Source organism: Gouania willdenowi, chromosome 8, assembly GCF_900634775.1.
Source record: "Gouania willdenowi chromosome 8, fGouWil2.1, whole genome shotgun sequence".
NCBI lineage: Eukaryota > Metazoa > Chordata > Actinopteri > Blenniiformes > Gobiesocidae > Gouania > Gouania willdenowi.
The window spans coordinates 10,576,808-10,596,659 of NC_041051.1; the positions used below are offsets into that span (position 1 = coordinate 10,576,808).

General features: G+C 37.7%; 2 protein-coding genes across 5 annotated transcripts in view; one reads left to right on the top strand and one right to left on the bottom strand.

Moving 5' to 3' along the window:
• Nucleotides 1-1,553: 1,553 nt before the first annotated feature.
• rabep2 (rabaptin, RAB GTPase binding effector protein 2) lies at nt 1,554-12,577 on the top strand. 2 transcript variants are annotated; one of them, XM_028456197.1, is made up of 12 exons: nt 1,554-1,872; nt 4,326-4,481; nt 4,987-5,069; nt 6,254-6,631; nt 6,711-6,806; nt 6,891-6,989; nt 8,873-8,986; nt 9,888-9,966; nt 10,085-10,096; nt 10,188-10,342; nt 10,425-10,541; nt 12,103-12,577. In XM_028456197.1, the coding sequence occupies exons 1-12, from the start codon at nt 1,827-1,829 to the stop codon at nt 12,205-12,207; spliced, it is 1,440 nt and encodes a 479-aa protein (XP_028311998.1). In that variant the 5' UTR covers nt 1,554-1,826; the 3' UTR covers nt 12,208-12,577. The 2 variants fall into 2 exon arrangements, with proteins under 2 accessions (XP_028311998.1, XP_028311999.1); XM_028456198.1 differs by lacking the exons at nt 1,554-1,872; nt 4,326-4,481; nt 4,987-5,069 and adding an exon at nt 5,997-6,134.
• A 1,352-nt stretch (nt 12,578-13,929) lies between these two features.
• Nucleotides 13,930-19,852, bottom strand: part of atp2a1 (ATPase sarcoplasmic/endoplasmic reticulum Ca2+ transporting 1) — a 34,417-nt gene continuing 28,494 nt past the window's right edge. Inside the window, exons 24-26 of one of the 3 annotated variants that reach the window (XM_028454368.1) lie at nt 18,144-18,261; nt 16,146-16,191; nt 13,930-14,250 (exon numbers count right to left, since the gene is read on the bottom strand). In XM_028454368.1, coding sequence (XP_028310169.1) covers nt 16,187-16,191; nt 18,144-18,261 — 123 coding nt within the window. In that variant the 3' untranslated portion in view covers nt 13,930-14,250; nt 16,146-16,186. Of the gene's footprint in view, nt 14,251-16,145; nt 16,192-17,603; nt 18,262-19,852 lie in introns of those variants that run through there. The other 2 variants (XM_028454367.1, XM_028454366.1) reach the window with 2 other exon arrangements.

Sequence of the window (19,852 nt, forward strand, 5' to 3'; positions counted from 1 at the left end):
GTTCTTATACTGCAATGCAAAGGAGTCAAAGCGCTATTTCTTTTAGGATTTTCACAAACCAAATTTAGTGTAAATTGGATGATTGTAATGCCATCGGTGAAGCTTGGTTTTAGGTACCCCAAAAAATAAAGAAAAAGCCTTCAAAGAAAATGTCTGTGATAAATTGAGGCGTAAAATCTGATTTCTCACAAACATGCATGTACCTTCTTTGAAATGGCCTTGTCTTTGTCGCACCCTTCAGAATAAAAGCACCTTTAAAAAAAATAAAATAAAACTAAAAATGACAAAAAAAAATTTAACAAATGCAGTTTACAAAATTACTAATATCTGCAGTAATTCAGAGAAAAAGTATTTCGAAAGACCTGTTATGTATCACCTAAGAGCCATCAGATGCCCTCAGAGAGACATGAATAAATTCAGAATAAATTGGTAATTTTCCTTGAGTGCTGATATTTTTATTTTCTTTTAAAATTATTTTATCCCTTGCTGTGCCAGTTTGATGTAAGGACAGTGAATATCAGATGTGTCACTACAGAGGGGAAAAAAAAAGATCCCTGCTCCTACTTCAACTTTCTATCTGCTCAAGTTGTTGTGGATTACTGTCGTTTGGATTCCATCTCCCCTCAGGCAGAGTGAAAGTGTTAGTGGAGACACTCGGAGGGAAGAAATTCCAACACATTCACTTTTCAGTTCAGTTTATAACTCCACTTAACATACACATAAGGCAAAAGTTACCGAAGTACACGTATGTAGCGTCTTAGGGTTAGGTTAAATCCCTATATCTCAACAATTTTTAGGTTGAGTCTTAGTCATGTGACCTAAACTGGCCAATAAGGGGTGCTGATGGTGGAATGTTGGTATATTGACACGGCAACTGTACGGATAGCCACAGCCTATTTTTATACTGCATTTTATTGAAAGTGTCTATTTGTACGGTTGCCGTACTGACAACCCCCTGTGCTATTGGTACAGTTACCGAAGTACATGTACGTAGCGTGTTAGGGTTAGGTTATAACCCTCTATTGCAACATTTTTAGGGTCAGGGTTAGGTTTAGTCTTAGTCACGTGACCTAAACTGGCCAATGACTGACCTATCACGTGACCTAAACTGGCCAATGACTGACCTATCACGTGACCTAAACTGGCCAAATAGAATGTTGGTATATTGATACGGCAACCGTACGGATAGCCACTGCCTGTTTTATTTGAACTAAATTTATGTTTGAAAAAGTTTGTATAGAAGACAGTTATTTGATAATTGTGTGTGGTGTGTTAAGTTGAATTAAAAAAAAAAAATATATATATATATATATATATATATATATAATATACCAATTACTAGACATTTCAGGTGTTAGTTGAAAAAACTTGCATCAAGGCAGTGTTTTCCAACCTTAGGGTTATGGCCCCATGTGGGGTCGACTCACCAGGTATAATAACTGTATTGTTTGCTAGTCAGAAAGTAGTCCCTGTGTAGCCTCCAGAGGGCTCTAATGCATTACGCATGACGAGGATCCTTCTGCAGGATGTGGGTGTGTGTATACATCCGCCCTGAAAAACTTCAGCATTTTCCTGGACAATAACCTCAAAGCGCGTGGACTGGCCTCTGTGTGCGCAGGCTTCTGTGGACAGGAAGCAGACTGACGTGTTTCCTGTTGGCTCGCTCTCACCGGGGAAAGTTGTTTCCTGATCCTGAATCCTGAAGTGGACACTGGAGCAGATCTGCACCATATGCTTATATTAATATATACATATATACTAAATATGACTGGAATAGGGTTCACGTATATTTATTAGCTGTGCTTGTCGCAGCGTCGGAGGTCTAAATGGAGCTGTCAGGGGAGAAGACGGACTCCTGCAGTGAGGATAAAGGTGGGCTTATTAAAACTTTATTTGCATCACTTTTTAGTGACTTCCGTGAAGCCATAAAGTCTGCTTCAATGACACAATGTTGTCGTAAGGCTTACTTGATTTGATTTTTCCTTTAATGGAACCTGTTGCTGAAGACGCGACATGACTTGGGTGATTGGATAAAGTCGTTACCTCGCTAACTGATGATTCTCCACGTATCCGTTGTTTATTAAATCTACACTGTAAACACGAGCAGCACCTATCGTACCCGGATGTTAACAGTAAACAGCAGTGAAACCAATCTACCTATTACACCAGTTACCGTTAACTGGAGAAGTTATTTGATATTATTCTTACATGTGATAACACGCATAATTTTAAGCTTTCATTACAGGATTGCATTTCTGGTCAGGATTCTGGTTTGGTCAGATTACATTTGGTTAAAAAAAAAAAAAAAGTCCTTATTTTTTAATTTTTTAAAATATATTTTTAGTTAACATATTGAAATAAAAACATATTTGTTTTATAGCTATAAGTGTATAAAGCCAAGTCTGTTTGCATTTAGACTGCTTCTGCAAACATTAGTGTAATAATGGGACTCTTTGGAGCCCATTAAATTCCAGAGAATACTCAAATAAATGTACTTGTATGTAAGTAAGTAATACTGAGTTGTATTTTAAAATACAAATGAATGCGCACAAATGAACAGTAAAGTTGCCGCCGTTTAATACAATACACATGACGTTGCTGTGGTTCATACACTGAATATGATGATTGTTGTTGAAGTGATAAAATACGTCTCACATCCTAATTGTAAGATAATAATGTGCAGAATATATTGCATCTTTTATACACTTATTTATCTATAGCCCATAAATATCTGCCAATCAATGATAATAATAAATAAGTTTAATAATAATAATGGAAGTATAAAATAACCTAGATTTATCCTGGCCAACTGAGCTGTAGAAATCATCATCATTACAAAGCACTCACCTCACCTCACCTGTTTTACAGACACAGGTTGGGCTTGTGGTTGAGTGTAACAGCAAAATGTTGAAGGTTTAATGTCAAATAATTCAATATCATTGTCTATAGATGGTACTGAGATTGAGAGAGTAACTACGTTTAGATTCCTTGGAGTTTTTTGGATGATGAGCTGTCATGGAAAGCTCATATATCATATATGTAAAAAGTAAGGTGTCTAAAAACATGTTTATTTTGAACAAAGCTAAGTATGTTTTACTTTGAAGTGTTTTGAAAAAACAAAGGACTGTTCAGAACAACTCAAGAATGTTTGACCAGAGAGACATGTCAACCCATGTAAATTTGCGATGGTAAAACAGGGGACGGGACCCAGATAAGCAAACTGCTTCTCTCGTCTCCTTTTTCGGCATGTACAAAAAAAAAAAAAAAGTGAATGTAACCATGTCGGAAATAAACTGAATAAAGAAAAAATAAATAAATAAATAAAATAACTAAACCAACAAAAACACTATTCTGGAAAAATATAGAGATTTCAATTGTGTGGGGACAGATTAATTTAACCACCAATGTGCAGGTTAAATATGCATGCTTTATGTGTGGCAAGAAATGAGCAATTAGCATGTGTTGACCACATGATCATGTGTTATCAAATTCAAGTTAAAAAATCCGCCAATAAGCTTTAGAAAGTTGACTCGTGGGGTGATTTGTAAATGTGTTGCAGATTTGTGGGTTATCAGAGAAAAATAAAAATAGTTTGGAGGGGGAAGGTTGGTGAGGTTATAAGGGGCAGAAATATAAGAATTTAATTAGGGTCCGAAGCCCCAGAATTGGACAGAAGGACCCTATTGTTTTGACTTTTATTTAATATTATTATTCCTTTCCGCGACAAATCCTAAATTTGAGCCCCTGAACATGCCAAAAAACTCACGAAAAATCTTTAAAAATATGCACGTGCAATGGCATATACACAAAAAATGCGATAGAACCGCACGAATAACAGGTTTGACCAATACATATGAAATTCGCCACATTTATTATTGATGGGATGAGCAAAAAGTTACATTATGACGATGCCCAAAATCAAACAGGAAGTCAGCCATTTTGGGTCAAAGGTCAAAAATGCGTTTCGCTCTGGAAACGCATTTTCGCAAACTAGTTCTTCTTACTGCTCCTTTCCAATCATAAAATGTGTAATTTGGACTGTGATATAGTTTGATGTACATAAGGAATCTGTCATTTTGCATTTTCATGAAAGCAACAAATAAATAATTCAATACATCTTGGAGTCTTTTAAATTGGAGACTTTAGTACGTAGCTATAAACTCTGTTTGTTTGTCAACTTTGAGACGCTGGATTATCTGTTACATTACATTTCAATACATAAATGTATTAAAATGTATTATTATTGTTTCAGTAAGTTACTGAGGAAAAGCCCTTTTAAATGCCACACCATTGAGGAAACACTGATACCTGTGATCCATTGACAGAGATCAGCCTGCAGGCCCAGCTAGCTGAGTGCCGAGCTGAGGTTGAACACTGGCAGGGTGTGGCCACGATCTGTGAGCTAAGCAAACAGGAGGAACTGGCAGAGCTGCAAACGCAATGTGATCAAGAGATTCAGTCGCTCCAGGAGGCTCTCAGAGGTGAGTGTGTGTGTGTGTGTTTAGCTGGGTATCGTGATTAGTTATTGTTATTGGCTAATAGTGATTAGTTATTGTTATTGGCTAATAGTGATTAGTTATTGGTAATAAACAGCTATTACCTGGACAGTGGTGTGTATTTAGTGTTTGAGACAGAAAGAGAAACTAAACCCAGCGAGGACCTTTTACCGGTAATCTTGGCTTGTGTTTCTTCCATTTCATCTTGATAAAAACATTACCTTTTGTTATTTGTTGAATTTTTTTTTTTTTTTTTTTTTTTTTAGTTTTTTCACTCTTTCTGCTACCATAATTTTACAGCACTGTGGTATAATTGGCTTCACCGGTGCCTCTTTATTCACATTTATTTATTATTAACTACTCACTTTTTCATCCATGTTCCCATGTTAGTAGCACATAACAGACTGGAACATATTTCTCACTAATGATGAATAGAGTTTTATTTATTAGGATGTTTTTTTGTAATGTTTACGCGTTTTTTTGGTTTTAGAGACAGCAGCTCAGTACGAGGCCAGAATATCCATCCTTCAGTCTCAACCTGTGGAGTGGAGGAGAGCTACTGGTCACAGCTTGGTCAGTGTTGATTATTATTATTATTATTATTATTATTATTATTATTATTATTATTAATAATAATAATAATAAATGCTTAGGGGAAGTCTCATTGAACCTAAAGTCATTGGGGAGTAAACAAGGAGAAATCACTATTACAGCATCAATAACATTTCAAAAGCAGTGGCAATGTCTAAAATTTTTTCTTGATTCTTTCACACAGTTTGAAGTTCTTTGCAGCATTGGTTCTCAACCTTGGGGTCAGGGTCGTATTTGGGGTCGCCAGATGCCTTATAGAAACTAAGACTATTTTTTGATCAATTTGAGTTCATTTTTGCTTATTTTTACCCTTTTCTGCAACTACACAAAACATGCCATATTTTAACCTATTTTCATCATTTTTCTACATTACTCCCCTTCCTGCCACTTCTCCATCCAATTTCAATGCCTTTTCTGCACATTTTTTCAACTTTCAAGATGTTTTCGGCACTTATAAACCCTTTCCACCACTTTTCCTACAATAATGTTGCAGATGTTTACCAATTTTGGTCACTTTTAACCTCTTTTTACCATATTTCACACTCTCAATTTGTCATGCCCATTATTAGCCAGTTTAAATTAATTGTTCCAGTATTGTCTTTGAACGCTTTCCCCCCCACTTTTACTGTTCATTTTGGCCACTCTGATATGCATCTTTTTACCACTTTCTGTGGTTTTTAAAACTCCATTTCACCACCTTTTCCACCATTTTTAGTCACTTTTTACCAACTTTATTTCTAATTGAAACAATGATTTAAGATGACTATACACTAGGGTGCAAATAATAATAAACTTCCTGGATTACAGTGGATATTATTCAGATAAATAAATAAATGTGTTTATCACAGATTCATAGAACAATGGACCATCATTTTACTGACTTTATGGATGGACCCCAAACATCTCTCCCCTTTATTCCCCCCTTATAGATGGCCCTGTCTCCACATGACTGTTCTTCAATGTTTATGTCTGTGTTCAACCACCTTCAGCTACAGCGGGGGTCCTCGGTCTCTGAAATCTTTATTTTGGGGGTCGTGGACTAAAAAGGTTGAGAACCACTGGTTTCCAGTGACATTTTTCACTCCATTTTTAGGTTAATGTCGTGTGACCTGCTCTATTGTGTACTTGTGTTTTTATTCTCTCTGATTGTTTTCTGCACCTCTTAGATCAATGGAAAGAAAGGCAGGATGGATGCAGAAGTCACCTCTAATGACTCCTCAACATTGCCCACTGCCACACTGACTGAAGGCGGGGCTTTGGCGTCCATGGATAGGACGCAGAACCCCCCGGGGGAGCAGGAGGCTGCATCCGAGGGCGAGGGGCCTTCTCTTCTGACAGAGGGCTTTTTCTCTCTGCGTAACTGCGACTCAGCATCCTTGTCCTCCTTCTCCCTGGACACTCCGTCTTTGCCCAGAAGACTTCACGCACAGGAAGACACGGACTCCCTGGTTTCCACAGGAACGTTGGTGCCTGAAGCCATTTACCTGCCACCAGCTGGACACCGACTGGTCACGCACAGTGACTGGGATGCACTTAATACTCAGGTTTGGGTGTATATCTCAGTGCTCCAGTCCACGTTCTTTAGGGTCAGTGTATTTCATGAGTCGGTGGTGTGATTGGCAGTTGTCGGAGCTGCGGGGAGAAGTGAGCCGCGTGCAGGCAGAGAAGGAGGATCTGGAGAAAGAGCTGGACACACAGACCAACCACACACACAAACAGGTGGATTCATCATCTCTGATGGTAAATGAACCAGTTTGAGTTTAAAGATGTTGACGCACAGCTCTGTGTGTTTCTACGTATCAGGTATCTATGCTCCAGTCTCAGGTGCAAGCATCAGAGAGCCTCCTTCAAGATTTACAGAAATCATTCAGCCAATCACAGAATGCTCTACAAAACCGCCTGGTGAGTGACGTCATGAGGGTTCTTATACTGTAACAACTGTAACAACTTGATTTGACCAGCTCATCAAAGTCATCCATTGTTTTTACAAATGTGGCCTAAAATCTTTGAAATGTACTTATTAGATCTATGCCTTTTTTTTTTTTTTGTCTGCACATGCTGTCAAAGGTCAACACTTCAAGAAGAGCAATCTTTTATTAGATAGCAATGCATTTTTTTTTGTTTTGTTATTGCAATTAAATAAATTGCATTATTTTATTGCATGATTGTGACCATCTCCAGCCCTCCCTAAGGAAGGGTAAGAAACACTTTTTTAAAGGGAGAATATAAAAAGAGAGGGCAGTGTTTCACCTAGGTGAGGGGGTGGGGGGGGAGGTGGAGGGGGAAGAGAGCAGGGAGGAGCGATTCAAGGTAGAGAAATGGACGGGTGGGGAAGAGTTGATTACTGTAAAGTGAGATGTGAAGTTGTAGATGTGAGGCTTAACTATAATGGTGGTGGCTGTGGGCAGAGGGAAGGAGTGAGTGGTAAAACCTGAAACAGGTATTTGGGATCAACGTGTCTAAAGTTTAGCCCACTACAAGTTTTATCCCACAGTCCAAGGCAAGCTAGTGCATCGTAGACCGACGTATGTGCAAGAAACTGCCACTGTAAACCCAAGAGCTGCCCGGACTCGAGGACGCGGCCAGAATCACAGAAAGAGCAGGGGCCAGGGAGCCCAGGCAACCCCCCCCCGGCCGAGCAGCCCCCCAGACGCACCCAAGACACCAAGCCGAGAGGCAGCCTCCGCCCCCCACATACACACCCGAGAAAGCACCTAGAAGCCGAGGAGCCGGCGCACTCCGCCACCACCCCAATCCCCCGAGGGGAGGGCCCAGAGAACCCCCCGCCCGAGACCACAGCAGAGGGGCCAAGGCCCACGCCCAGCAGACAGCCAGAGCTGCGACGAACGGGCAGCCCTCGGGCAGCCGGCGGGCACCCGTCAGTGGGCCCAGAGCCAGCAGGGACCGGACCCCAGGCCAGAAGGACCCGGAAGAGGAGCAGCACGCCCGAGAACAACGACCACACCCCCGGCCGCCCTGGATAATGAGGGGACGCTGCACGCCGCACCGCCAGCCCCCAGGTGCACCGACCCAGCCCCCCAGAGCGCCCCAGGTCACCCTTTTTTGACACCACCAGCGCGATGTGCCTCAGTTATTGCTAAAGTCCCCCCGCCACCCCATCCACCCCCAAGGGCCCAGCCAGACCACCACACCGGCATGCGGCGCGCGCAAACCAGAGGCGATTCTTTGGGTACCGCCCAAGCAGGGGCCACCCCACGCCGCACCCACTGGTATGCAAGAGCGCGGCCTGCAATTTGTGCTGCTTGTGGTTGCTCTAAATAATCAGGAATAGTTAAAGATATTGATGGAACCCTCTTTGTTTACCCAAAAACATCTGTGAGGGAGGCTTGGTTTGGTAGCAGTCAATGAAGCAGAGAAGAAGACCTCTCCTAAAGGGCCTCTACTCTCCCTTAATGGACTGTTGAAGATGCACAAACCCTGAGGATAGAAGTCTTTTTGGGTGTGAGTAAAGTAGTCACATATTGAAAAGTTATTTTGTAAAATAATGTGTTTTGTTGGGGATAGATTTTTTAATAAGATCATTTCAAAGATTTTACGCCACATTTGTAACAACAGTGGAGGATCTCTTTAAAAAAGATTTACATTTTTGAGTTAAAGGCAAATCTAGACATTTATTGCCATCTATCTTTACAAGTTTCCTTTGCAAACATTAGTTAAGCATTGCTTTGTGTTTTGCTTATATTTCTATCTGTTACTGGTTGGTTTTGTTTATTGTTGCTGCATTCACTTAGTGACGTATTGAAATCAGGCCTGTGTTTCTCCAGGCAGAGTTGTCCTTGTCTCAGAAGAAGATGTGCACAGAGCTATCAAGACTGAAAGGACAAGACGTTGAAGAAGAAACACCAGAAATGAGCTCGGCCTACTCTGCAACCCTGCATGTACAGTTGGATTTATATTTTTATTCCATTAATGTGCATTTTTATTGTATTCAGTTTGTTGTAGTTGGAGTTTTTTTCTTTCTTTTTTTTGGTAAGGTTTTTCTCTACCTTCTTCCCGTTTCTTTTATTTGAACAGCTTCGAGGACAGCTGACAAGAATTGTACTATTTCAATGGTGTTACAGTCACATGTAAAATGCACACACAGGTGGCGAGCAGAAGAAGTCTACGTCTCTCTATGCCTCTGTCTCTAGGGCGCTATAAAATCCATTTTATTCTCATCTAAATTTCCAAATTCATTTTAGGAAATTCATTTTTTTTAAGAAATATTTTAAAATGTTTTTTACCTCCTGGAAACAAAATAAATAATAATAAAAAAGTAAACCATAATTAAATGAAAATGTATATCAAAAATAATTTAAAACCATGTGTAAGCTACAATTAAAGGTATACATCCTATATCTGACTGCTCTTTTTAATAATGATCTTTCTTTCTTTCTTTAAATAAATATAGTTTAATTGATCCCACACTGGCTTTGAAGCTTCTCTTTAACCAATGCTTACTTGCAGATTTCAGTGTATGTAATTTGACGTCAGCCTCTTTGCTTTCCTAGTTGTACATGAACATATTTGTCAGTCCTAAAGATAATGTTAACGATCTAAAATATCCTTCAGGCTTTCTCATGCAGACTGATGCAATTTATTTATTATTACTATTTTACTTTAGTAAACATTTCCCTTATACTCCATCCTAACATTTTATTTATAGTGAGCTTTGGACATGAACACAAACTTATGTTGTTTAATTATTCTATGATAACAATTCAAGATGAATATTTTCCAACGTGGATGTTTAACTCGGTTTACCTCCATTCAACACAGTTATTGTACTCACACCTACAGGGGTCGCACTGCGAGGAGCGTCTTCGTATTGAAATAGTCAACCTGAGGGAGCAGCTGGATACGCGGACAGAGGAGAACGGTCTGTGGATTTGTTAGATTGATCAATCGTGGGTAGAAATTGATTGACAGTCGTTTCTGACATGGTTCCCTTCTGTTTTTGCCTCCAACCTGCTTCATTCTGCAAATACTGCATTTAGAAGTGTTAGAGGGTAAGTGAAGAGTCCATAATTTAGAACTGGACTGTTGAATGTCTTTAAAATGTCTTTCTTATTCTTGTTTTTTTTTGGATTGTGTTTGTAGTGCAGTTTTCCAGTTTGAAGGTGGAGATGGAGAAGGTCCAGGCTCAGTTGGACCAATCACAGGCTGAGCTGCTGGGTTGCCGCACTGAAATGGAGGCCCTGCGCGTGGCGCTCGCTCACGTACAGGGCACCAACAAATCCCTCAGCAGCGACAAAGTAAATCCACTCCCATTCCATTGTCCTCTCAGAGTTTTATTATAGTGGCTCTACTTGATTGTGATCTGTGGGGCTTTCTCAGGCAGCCCTGCAGCAGCAGTGCCTCGAGCTGAGGAGCCAGGTGATCAGTCTGCGCTCTCAGGTGGACACCAGCCAGGCCGTGCAGAGGGACTTTGTTCAGCTCTCTCAGTCGCTGCAGGTGAGAAACTGAAATTTGTCGGAGGATGGCTTATTTATTCAGATTTTAAACCAGATCTAAGTAACTTTTTCACCTTAATAAATCCTCCTCATAGTCCCTCTGAGGGTAATACAAGTGTTTGTGGGGGTGATTGGGGGGGTCTTTCATCCCCCCTGCTGTCTCTGGCCAGAAAACAGCACTTGCAACTTTCCCTGCCTCCGACCCGGTGGCAGTCTCACATCTCTGTTCTCATTCTCGCAACAAGACGCACTGCTTTACGACAGCCCAATACACACTAAAGGTGCGACTGTAGTGCCTGCAGTCACTTCTGTCACCGTGATGAGTCGCTTGAACACAGTGGTGCTTTTTGTCACTTCACTGCTCCAGTGACGTCATTACCAGGGAACGTGTGTGTGTGTGTGTGACGGGGGAGACAACTGGCTGATCACTTCCCTTATCATAAACAGCACCATTTTTACGGTATACATAATCAACTTACTGAGTTACTAAAGGATGAGCTCACTCAGAATGTAGGCTTATTCAAGATTAACCACTTTAATTTGGCCCCGATACGTTTAGTACGTTTAGTTCTGCTTTAATGAAGTATTCTATTATTGTTTCAGACACACCACAGAGTTTTGACATTTCATGTGAAATCTATCTTTATGAAATGTTCACATTGTGGGACGAATAAAGCATCTTATCTCTTATCTATAGGCCTATATATCTTCTATTGCTATATACCATATTTTCAGAATTGTTGAACGCACCGCTGTATTGGCCGTTTTACAATAATTTAGCAATTTTCCAACAAAATCCACGTAAAGGCCACACGGTCACATAGGCCACACCCTATTGGCTGATGATTGGTCAAACGACTTGACCAATCAGAACGAGCAGGTAGGCAGGCTGCCAGACTATCGTTAGGTTTGAAGGAGATTTCCGTGTATTTTCATCTCCACATGAAGTCTCCTCCTCACTGCTCCACGTCTGCATATCAGTCCATTTACAGATTTTTATGGTCACTTTTTACTGGATCCAGACTGATACCCCACTTCCTCAGCCTCAGGAACAATCGCGTCGAGTCTAGACTCTGAGTCAGAATCCGGACGCAATCGCTCCTGAACAAACCCAACGTGGTGATTTGACAACTTTATGCTGTTTATTGTTTTCTTCTATAACAAAATGGCTGATCTCTCTCTCTCTCTCTCTCTGTCTGTCAGTTCTCCTTACGTATAAGCTCCCTGGTCCAGAAACTTCCATTCATTACCAGTATTTGATTTTTATTCAAGCAAACATCTTATTTTAGGCACAGAAAATAAAAAAAAACCAAATATTCAACAGATGTATGACTTCTGCAGTGCACACAACTCCCCAGTCTACCTCCTGACACCCACTTTCACTGGACACATAGAGCACACCACCACATTAATCACACCCTCAATTTTAAAGAAAAAAATAGCATCCTATAAGCCGGAAATTACGATACTGTATTTTTAAAGAGCCAGTAGTGGCAGAAGGTTTCTTTCAGGACTTTGTGACTAAGCGTTAGAGTTTAAAGCACAGCTCATTCTATCCTCAGGTGAAGCTGGAGTTGATCCGACAGTCAGAGAGTCTGGAGCAGGTCAGGAACATCTTAGAGGAGCAACTGGGCCAAGTGGGATCCTCAGCTGCTGACATTTCATGAACCTTCTACTTTCACTGTGGAACCAAAGACACTGACCAAAGTAATGACTATTAACGCTGACTCCATGAAGTCTGAACACAGGTAAAAATTGGAGCAATAACTGGTTTTGCAACTTTATTATTGCAGTAATCATTTTAAAACGATTAACGTGTTGTTTTGTGACCAAAATGAAATTCAGGAACCTCTAATGTATTGGTGACACCTAAACATTCCAACACTGTGTGTTTTTCCTACATTGATATATATATATATATATATATATATATATATATATATACTGTAACTCTAGCAAAGACTCACCTGTTTAATGTGTCTCAGGTATTATTGGAGATGAACTGTGGAAAGCACAAGATGCAATAATAACAGAGAGCAACAAAAAAAGTGACACCTTCAGTTGATATTTAACAAGTTTTTAAATTCTCTTACATTTTATCATGGAATTACTGTTATTGGTATTGCTAGAAAAAAACATCTCTGAGATGAATGAAGTAAAGTATGAATGAAGGAATTAAACACAAGTATGAAATTCTAAGACGGTGTTTGTTTTATTCTGATACTTTGTTTTTCTGAGTCTGGGATGTTATTTACGATACTAAACAGTTTTGAGGGTTTTAGCATTTTCACTGCAGAAGCTTTACGACTCCAGCGTTTTTCACAAAACTCACTCAACCCTAGTATTTCTTGGGAAGGATTTTGTGTTTTAACCTCACTGCACTGAAAACCAGGAACAAGCGGGTCTGAACATGGATGGATAGACATACAGTGGCAGGGTTGGGGTCAATTACAATTTTTAAATTACAATTACATCTACAATTATCCATGTTGAATTACAATTCCATTACCATTTTGTTGACCAGCAAAATACAATTATAATTTTTCCTTTGAAAGGTTACATTCTCACTTACTAAAGCTTAATTACAATTATTCACAATTACTGAATCTGAAATAAATAACCAAATAAATTACTTTTTCATCTCTTAGTTATCTTGTTAGGCTTCCTAATAAATGGAAATATTGGTATTAGTATTTTTGGTGTGGGCGTCTGAGCCTTTTTTCTGTCATTATACCCCTAGATTGAAGTTATTTTTAATATAATATTCAAGAGAACAAACAGGTCAACTTGATATAAAACATATTTTATTAATGTTTAACTATGTATGTGTAAGCCACAGAAGTGTAACAAGGTTCCCCAGATTTGCATTTAATTAAACTCATTTATTTGAACTCAATTACAATTCAATTATGATTACAACAGCAAGTGGTTTTCAGTTACAATGACACTTATAATTGTCAAAATTGTAATTAACTATTATCTACACAATTATTATTATAATTGACCAACCCTGTACAGTAGCATATATAAGTTATAACCATCCATCCATACATCTTCTCCCGCTTAGCCGTTTCCGGGTCGCGGGGGCAGCATCCTCAGTAGGGAGGCCCAGACTTCCCTCTCCCCGGCCACTTCCTCCAGCTCTTCCGGTGGGACCCCGAGACGTTCCCAGGCCAGCCGAGAGACATAGTCTCTCCAGCGTGTCCTGGGTCTTCCCCGGGGCCTCCTTCCGGAGGGACGTGCCCTGAACGCCTCACTAGGGAGACGCCTCACTAGGGAGGCGTTCAGGGGGCATCCTAATTAGGTAAAAGTTATAACATGCTTTTATATATAAATATATATATAGTATACGCATGATTTATTTAAACAAATCACACAGACCACTGACATCTGATTGTACCATCTCTTTGATACACATCTTTATTCTTTAAGAATAAAATCAACACAGAATAGTTTATTTAACTCTCAACTATATATTATTTTCAGTACATACACAGAAAAAATGTATCTGGAGATTTTTTTTTTGTTGGTGTATTTTCCACATGGCTAGTGTGTTTAGTTTGTTTGCCTCCCGATGTTGGGAGCAAGGAGCTTTGGCCACACCCCACGCTCCATGGGTTGGAGCGCTCGGCCCTCGTTCCCTCCATCTTCTGTGTCACGGTGCTCTGTGCTGCAGCTGCTCTCAGCTGCACTAAAACTCTAGACCTTCCCTGGAAGGACAAAAGACAAAAGTCTTTAAATCTGTGACAGAAAAATGTCCATAGGCCGATGAATGCGTTTAGGTTTAAAGTGAACTTGTTGAAATGAAGTGAAACGACCAAGTTGGACATGCTCTTTATTGGTCTCAGCCTATCATTATGCAGTAAAAACCCCAAACATTGTTTCTGTAAAACGGATTATTTATTTCACACATTGGGAAAAAAAAGAAGCTTTTATTTATCATCTCTTGACAAAAGAACACATTTCATTTTCTATATGTCCAACTAGCAACTCACTTCAAGCTTTATCTATTATGTACGGAAGAGGATTAGGGCCGTTTTTGACGAAATGTAGAGATTAAAGTTGAAATTTTGAGAATAAAGTTGAAATATAATGTTGAAATAAAAGTGAGAAAGAAAATGACTTATCACGATATTGTATTTTTAGTTCAAAGGTTTTCTAATGTTGCCAAATCTACGGTAACTGACGAGGGCCAATTCACCATGACAACAAACAGCAGATCGTGGCCGTCTGCAAAATGTTGTTTATCGATGAATGCGTTAAACTATACTTCAAAGTTGGGTTTAATAACAAAGAGATTTTCTCTTTTAGCTCATAAACATGAAGTGTTTTTCCACCTTGGGGTCGGAACCCCATTTGGGGTCGCCTGGAATTTAAATGGAGTCACCTGAAATGTCTAGTGATTGATTAAAAAAATAAATATAAAAAAATACTGATTTTTAAACTATTGTTCTTTTTCAAATTCAAACACACAACTGTATTTTATACTTTTACTTTAAATCTAGTAAAAAAAAAATGCAGTAAAAACAAATAAGCTCAACTTGTCACTAATTCTGTCTGCTCTGTATTTGTAACAGTATAACAAACATGAAAATTGGGTAACGAACCACTGCTTTAAGGACTCATTACTTAAGAAATATTTCCAAAAACGTAATGTGTTCAGAATGAAAAACTATTGAGAAGCTACGAAAACAGATGAGGGCCAGTTTTGATGGAGACTGTTATATGTATATGGTGAATTGGCCCTCGTCAGCGTCTGTAGATTTGACTAATAGCAAACCTTCGACTGTCATCACAATATTGTATTTTCAGTTTATCTTAGCACCTGTCCACCATGATTTGTTTTAGCCAATCACACGGTAACAAATGATGTCGTCATTGGCATGTGCCGCAGAGACGCTGCGACAAAAACAACAACAAGGCTCAGCTGGTAAAAACTTTCTTTTAGGATAGTAAAGCTACGGTCATTTCGTTTAGTGTCTTTTGCCATTTTTGCAACATGAGTATGAGAGTTAAGGGCACGTTCACCATCCTTCTCGACATCTTTCTATTTTGATTCGGAGCTATGCTAATAGTGGTAGCCCAGCTAGTTCCTCTCCCCGCAACTGCGAGTGCGCCAGTTTTGCTTCGGCGCTTCTGCCTTCGTCACACCTGGATATCCCGCCCTAAACCACAACACTGCCTCATGATTGGTTCTAATCGTTTTGGTTTGGATTCGAAAGGCAAATGCGGGAACAGCACAAGATGTTCACAAACACCAGGAGAATCCATCTTGCAGGCAAGGTTAGAAGACTTCAAGAAAATCCTAAAATCCTGGTTTGTGTCCATGTAATTTATAATGTAATATAATCCAGTCTTACATGCGTAAACAAAATAGACAATCTTTTTGTATCTTGTCTGTATAAGTTATTGTTCATGGACTAGCGACATGCAAAGCAGCATGTTTAGTGTGCTAAAGTATGATACTGAGAACTGTTAACACGTTACCATTCCAGGTATACATGCAGGATCCACATGCAAAGACCCCAAAGGCATCTTTTTTGTAGACATACACGTGCAGAGTGCTTCCACCTTTAGTTTGTGTCAGAGGGGAAGGGTGGGCTACCTTGTGCTGTTACAGGGTTGTGAAGGAAAGGGGGAGTGGGTTTAGACTGAGAAGGAGCAGAGGAAATGATAATAAAAGAATGGGAACATTAGATTACAGTCATTATCAGAGGAAAGAGATAATTAAAACAAGGGTGGGACAGCATTAAAGATCAGGAAACAGTTATTACACATTTATTACATGTAATAAGGCAGTGGAATGTTGTGTAATAACATAATCCAGGGTTGGGGTGAATTACATTTTTCAATTACAATTATGCTTTAAATTACCCATGTGCAATCACAATTACAGTGACCAGCAATTTTTCTTTTTTATAATCAATTTTTTTTTGCAATTTTTTCAATTACAATTAAATAATAATTTGTTATCCCCATGAAAGTCGATTACAATTAAGTTCTCAATGACTAAAGTACAATAATGAAATAAATAACTTAATAAAAGAGTGTGTTAGCTTTCTGTTAGCATCTCTTATGATAACGGGTCCTAAATCAGCTGTGAAATACGCTAAAAACAAATATCATCTAATTTATTTCCTATCTATTGGATACTTTGTTAGGCTGTCTAATCAATGAAAATATAGGTTTTAATAGTTTGTGTGTGTGTGTGTCAGTATACCCCAACATTTATATATATATATATATATTTTTTTATAAATGGTAAAATGTGGGAAAGTTTGATATAAACAAATTTTAATAATTATTAACTATGTACAGTATGTGTAGAACTGTACATAGAACTGTAACATGGTTCCCCAGTTTTGCGTATAATTTATACATTTTTATAGAATTTTCATGGCAATTACATTTACAAAGTCAATTATCTAAACTCAATTGCAATTCATTTACAATTACGACCAACAGATTATTTTTAAAATTACAATTATAACTGTGCCATAATTGTAATTACTTATCAATTAAGCGATTACAATAATAAATTACCCCAACCCTGGCATATTCTTTATCAGTCAACCTTTGAACCAAATTCTTCTAATATTACTATTATAACATGGTCATGGTAATTTATTAGAATAATATTTTAATTTTATAAAACTGGAATATATGAAAAAAAAAAAAAAAAATGTGTCAAACTCAAGGCCCAGGGGCCAAATCCGGCCGTTTAGTGCATCCAACTTGGGCCGCAGGAGAAATTAAAAAATGACAGAGAATCATTGTGTATATTTCTATGTCATTCAGCTGTAGATACAGTATCTCAATCCCTCCAAATACACAAATTCAATGAATATTCACAGGGCTCAGTTTTCTCATGCTTTTTATCACATGATGGCAGTAATTTTTTAAAAACTTAATCTTTCCAAAATCTGGCCATTTTTACTCAAATTATTCCACCAAATGTCCCCAAATTAAATAAAAATTGGTCAAATAATTGAGGAAATTTAAAGTGACGATCTTGACTGATATCGATCACTTATTTCTTGGATATTTTCTGTAATTTCATTGCTTTTTTTTTTTTTCCATTTTTTTCCCAACTTGAACATTTCAGCCATTATTTTATCTTTTAAATCCACCTTTCTGTGTAAAGTTTGCATGTTCTCTCGGTGCTTGCATTGCCTTTTTCAAACTGGTTTCGAAAAATCCACACACAGGGTGGATTTTAAAGATAAAACGATGACTGAAATGTTAAAATTGGAAAAAAAAATTGAAAAAAGGAAAGAAAGGTGGATTTAACAGTTATTAGACAACTGGAATTAATGGCAGTATCTTTTCAAAATAAAGATTTTGGCCCCTGGACACCCCTGGTTCATAACACAACACTACTGTCATATTTTGATATTTTTATTTCTTAAACCTTTTATTTACTTATATTTTCTAAATACATGTGTAAATTGAACATGAACATTCTCAATTATAAATGCCTCCTTCTAAAAGGTAAAAATGTGTCATTTCTCAGGGTTTAAAACTCAATTTTCCCTGTTTGGGTATAAGGATCTGATCCCACATGATGACAACTTCAACGTCCTTCACTCAGCCTGACACTTACCCTCCAGATATGTGCGAGCCACAAACTTCAGAAGCTCATCAATCAGGATGACTGGGATGGAAAGCTTCAGCACCATCAACCACTGCTCCACATTCAAGTGGGTTAGCTTGAAGATCATCTGTAGATGGAATCGACGCACAGTGTTAGCATCATAAAATCCCAAATTATAGGAGACGGAAATGTACATGAAGCGAGTCATGCCCCGTTGAAAAAGTTGACGTTTTAAATGATGAATTTGATCAGTAATACCTGACTGTCATTGTAAGTATTTTTTAACTCAATAATCTTACTCAGAAATTCTGGGATAAATTTGTGCAAAATGCCACATAGGCACAATATGTGCCACTTTTGGCTTTTTCTCCTTTAAGGGACAGCATGTGTGAGTGAGTTCTGTAGTGTGGCTAGTCTAGAGGAAGGTCTGGGATAGAAAAAATAAACTATAAAATAAAATTATATCGTTATTGGTGATATTTTAATTTACTGTATTGCCAAAACTGAAATCTTGATATATATCTTGACTCTTGATATATTGCCCAGGCCTGTACCTGACATTTAAGTATGAATGCGTTATTCTCTCTCCCAGCACTAACAATGGTGGAGTTGGTAAGCTACATCTGTAGCAACACTTGAGGCAGTCTGCCCAAATATATTTTTGAGTTTCATGAAATTAATTTACACAATGTAATATTTTATGTGGCTGTGTAAGTAAATGTCTTGTCCAATGGCACAAAAGCACTGCCTGGGATGAAGATGGATTTAAACCGCCAACCTTCTCTATCTGCAGCTACTCTGGTCTACTTGTCTACCTATGGGGCGCCGATTGTAAAGTTACACATGCTAAAATAAACAGCAACTTTTTTCAACATTTAGAAACTAACCACGATTGCTTTTGACCAGATTTCCAGCAATATTTTTGAAATTTGTGATATTTATTTTTCTTGTAAAAATGTAATGTCAATGTTAAATCTAAACCTATGTGTTAGATCTAAATGTTAAATCTAAACCTAAGTGTTAGATGTAAATGTAATTGTTAAATATTAAATCTAAATGTAAATGCAAAATATTAAATCTAAATATTAAATCTAAATGCTAAATGTTAAATCTAAATGCTAAACATTAAATCTAAAACTATATGTTAAGTCTAAATGCTAAAAGTTAAATCTAAATGTTAAATTTAAATGCTAAACATTAAATCTAAAACGATATGTTAAGTCTAAATGCTAAAAGTTAAATCTAAATGTTAAATCTAAATCTATATGTAAAATCTAAATGCTAAACGTTAAATCTAAATGCTAAATGTTAAATCTGAATGTTAAATATTAAATCTAAATGTTAAATATTACATTTAAATGTTAAATCTAAAATTTAAATCTAAATGCTCAATGTTGAATCTAAATGTTAAATCTAAATCTATATGTTAAATTTAAATGCTAAATGTTAAATCTAAATGCTAAATCCAAAGCTAAATGTTAAATATTAAATCTAAATGTTAAATATTACATTTAAATGTTAAATCTAAAATTTAAATCTAAATGCTCAATGTTGAATCTAAATGTTAAATCTAAATCTATATGTTAAATTTAAATGCTAAATGTTAAATCTAAATGCTAAATCCAAAGCTAAATGTTAAATATTAAATCTAAATGTTAAATATTACATTTAAATGTTAAATTGAAATGCTAAACATTAAATCTAAAACTATATGTTAA

Excerpts from the sequence above, each read along its gene's own strand:
- rabep2 (XM_028456197.1), top strand. The coding sequence starts at position 1,827 with ATGGAGCTGTCAGGGGAGAAGACGGACTCCTGCAGTGAGGATAAAG. Across the intron at positions 4,482-4,986 it reads GCTCCAGGAGGCTCTCAGAG|AGACAGCAGCTCAGTACGAG; the intron begins GTGAGTGTGTGT and ends TTTTGGTTTTAG. Across the intron at positions 10,343-10,424 it reads AATCCCTCAGCAGCGACAAA|GCAGCCCTGCAGCAGCAGTG; the intron begins GTAAATCCACTC and ends GGGCTTTCTCAG.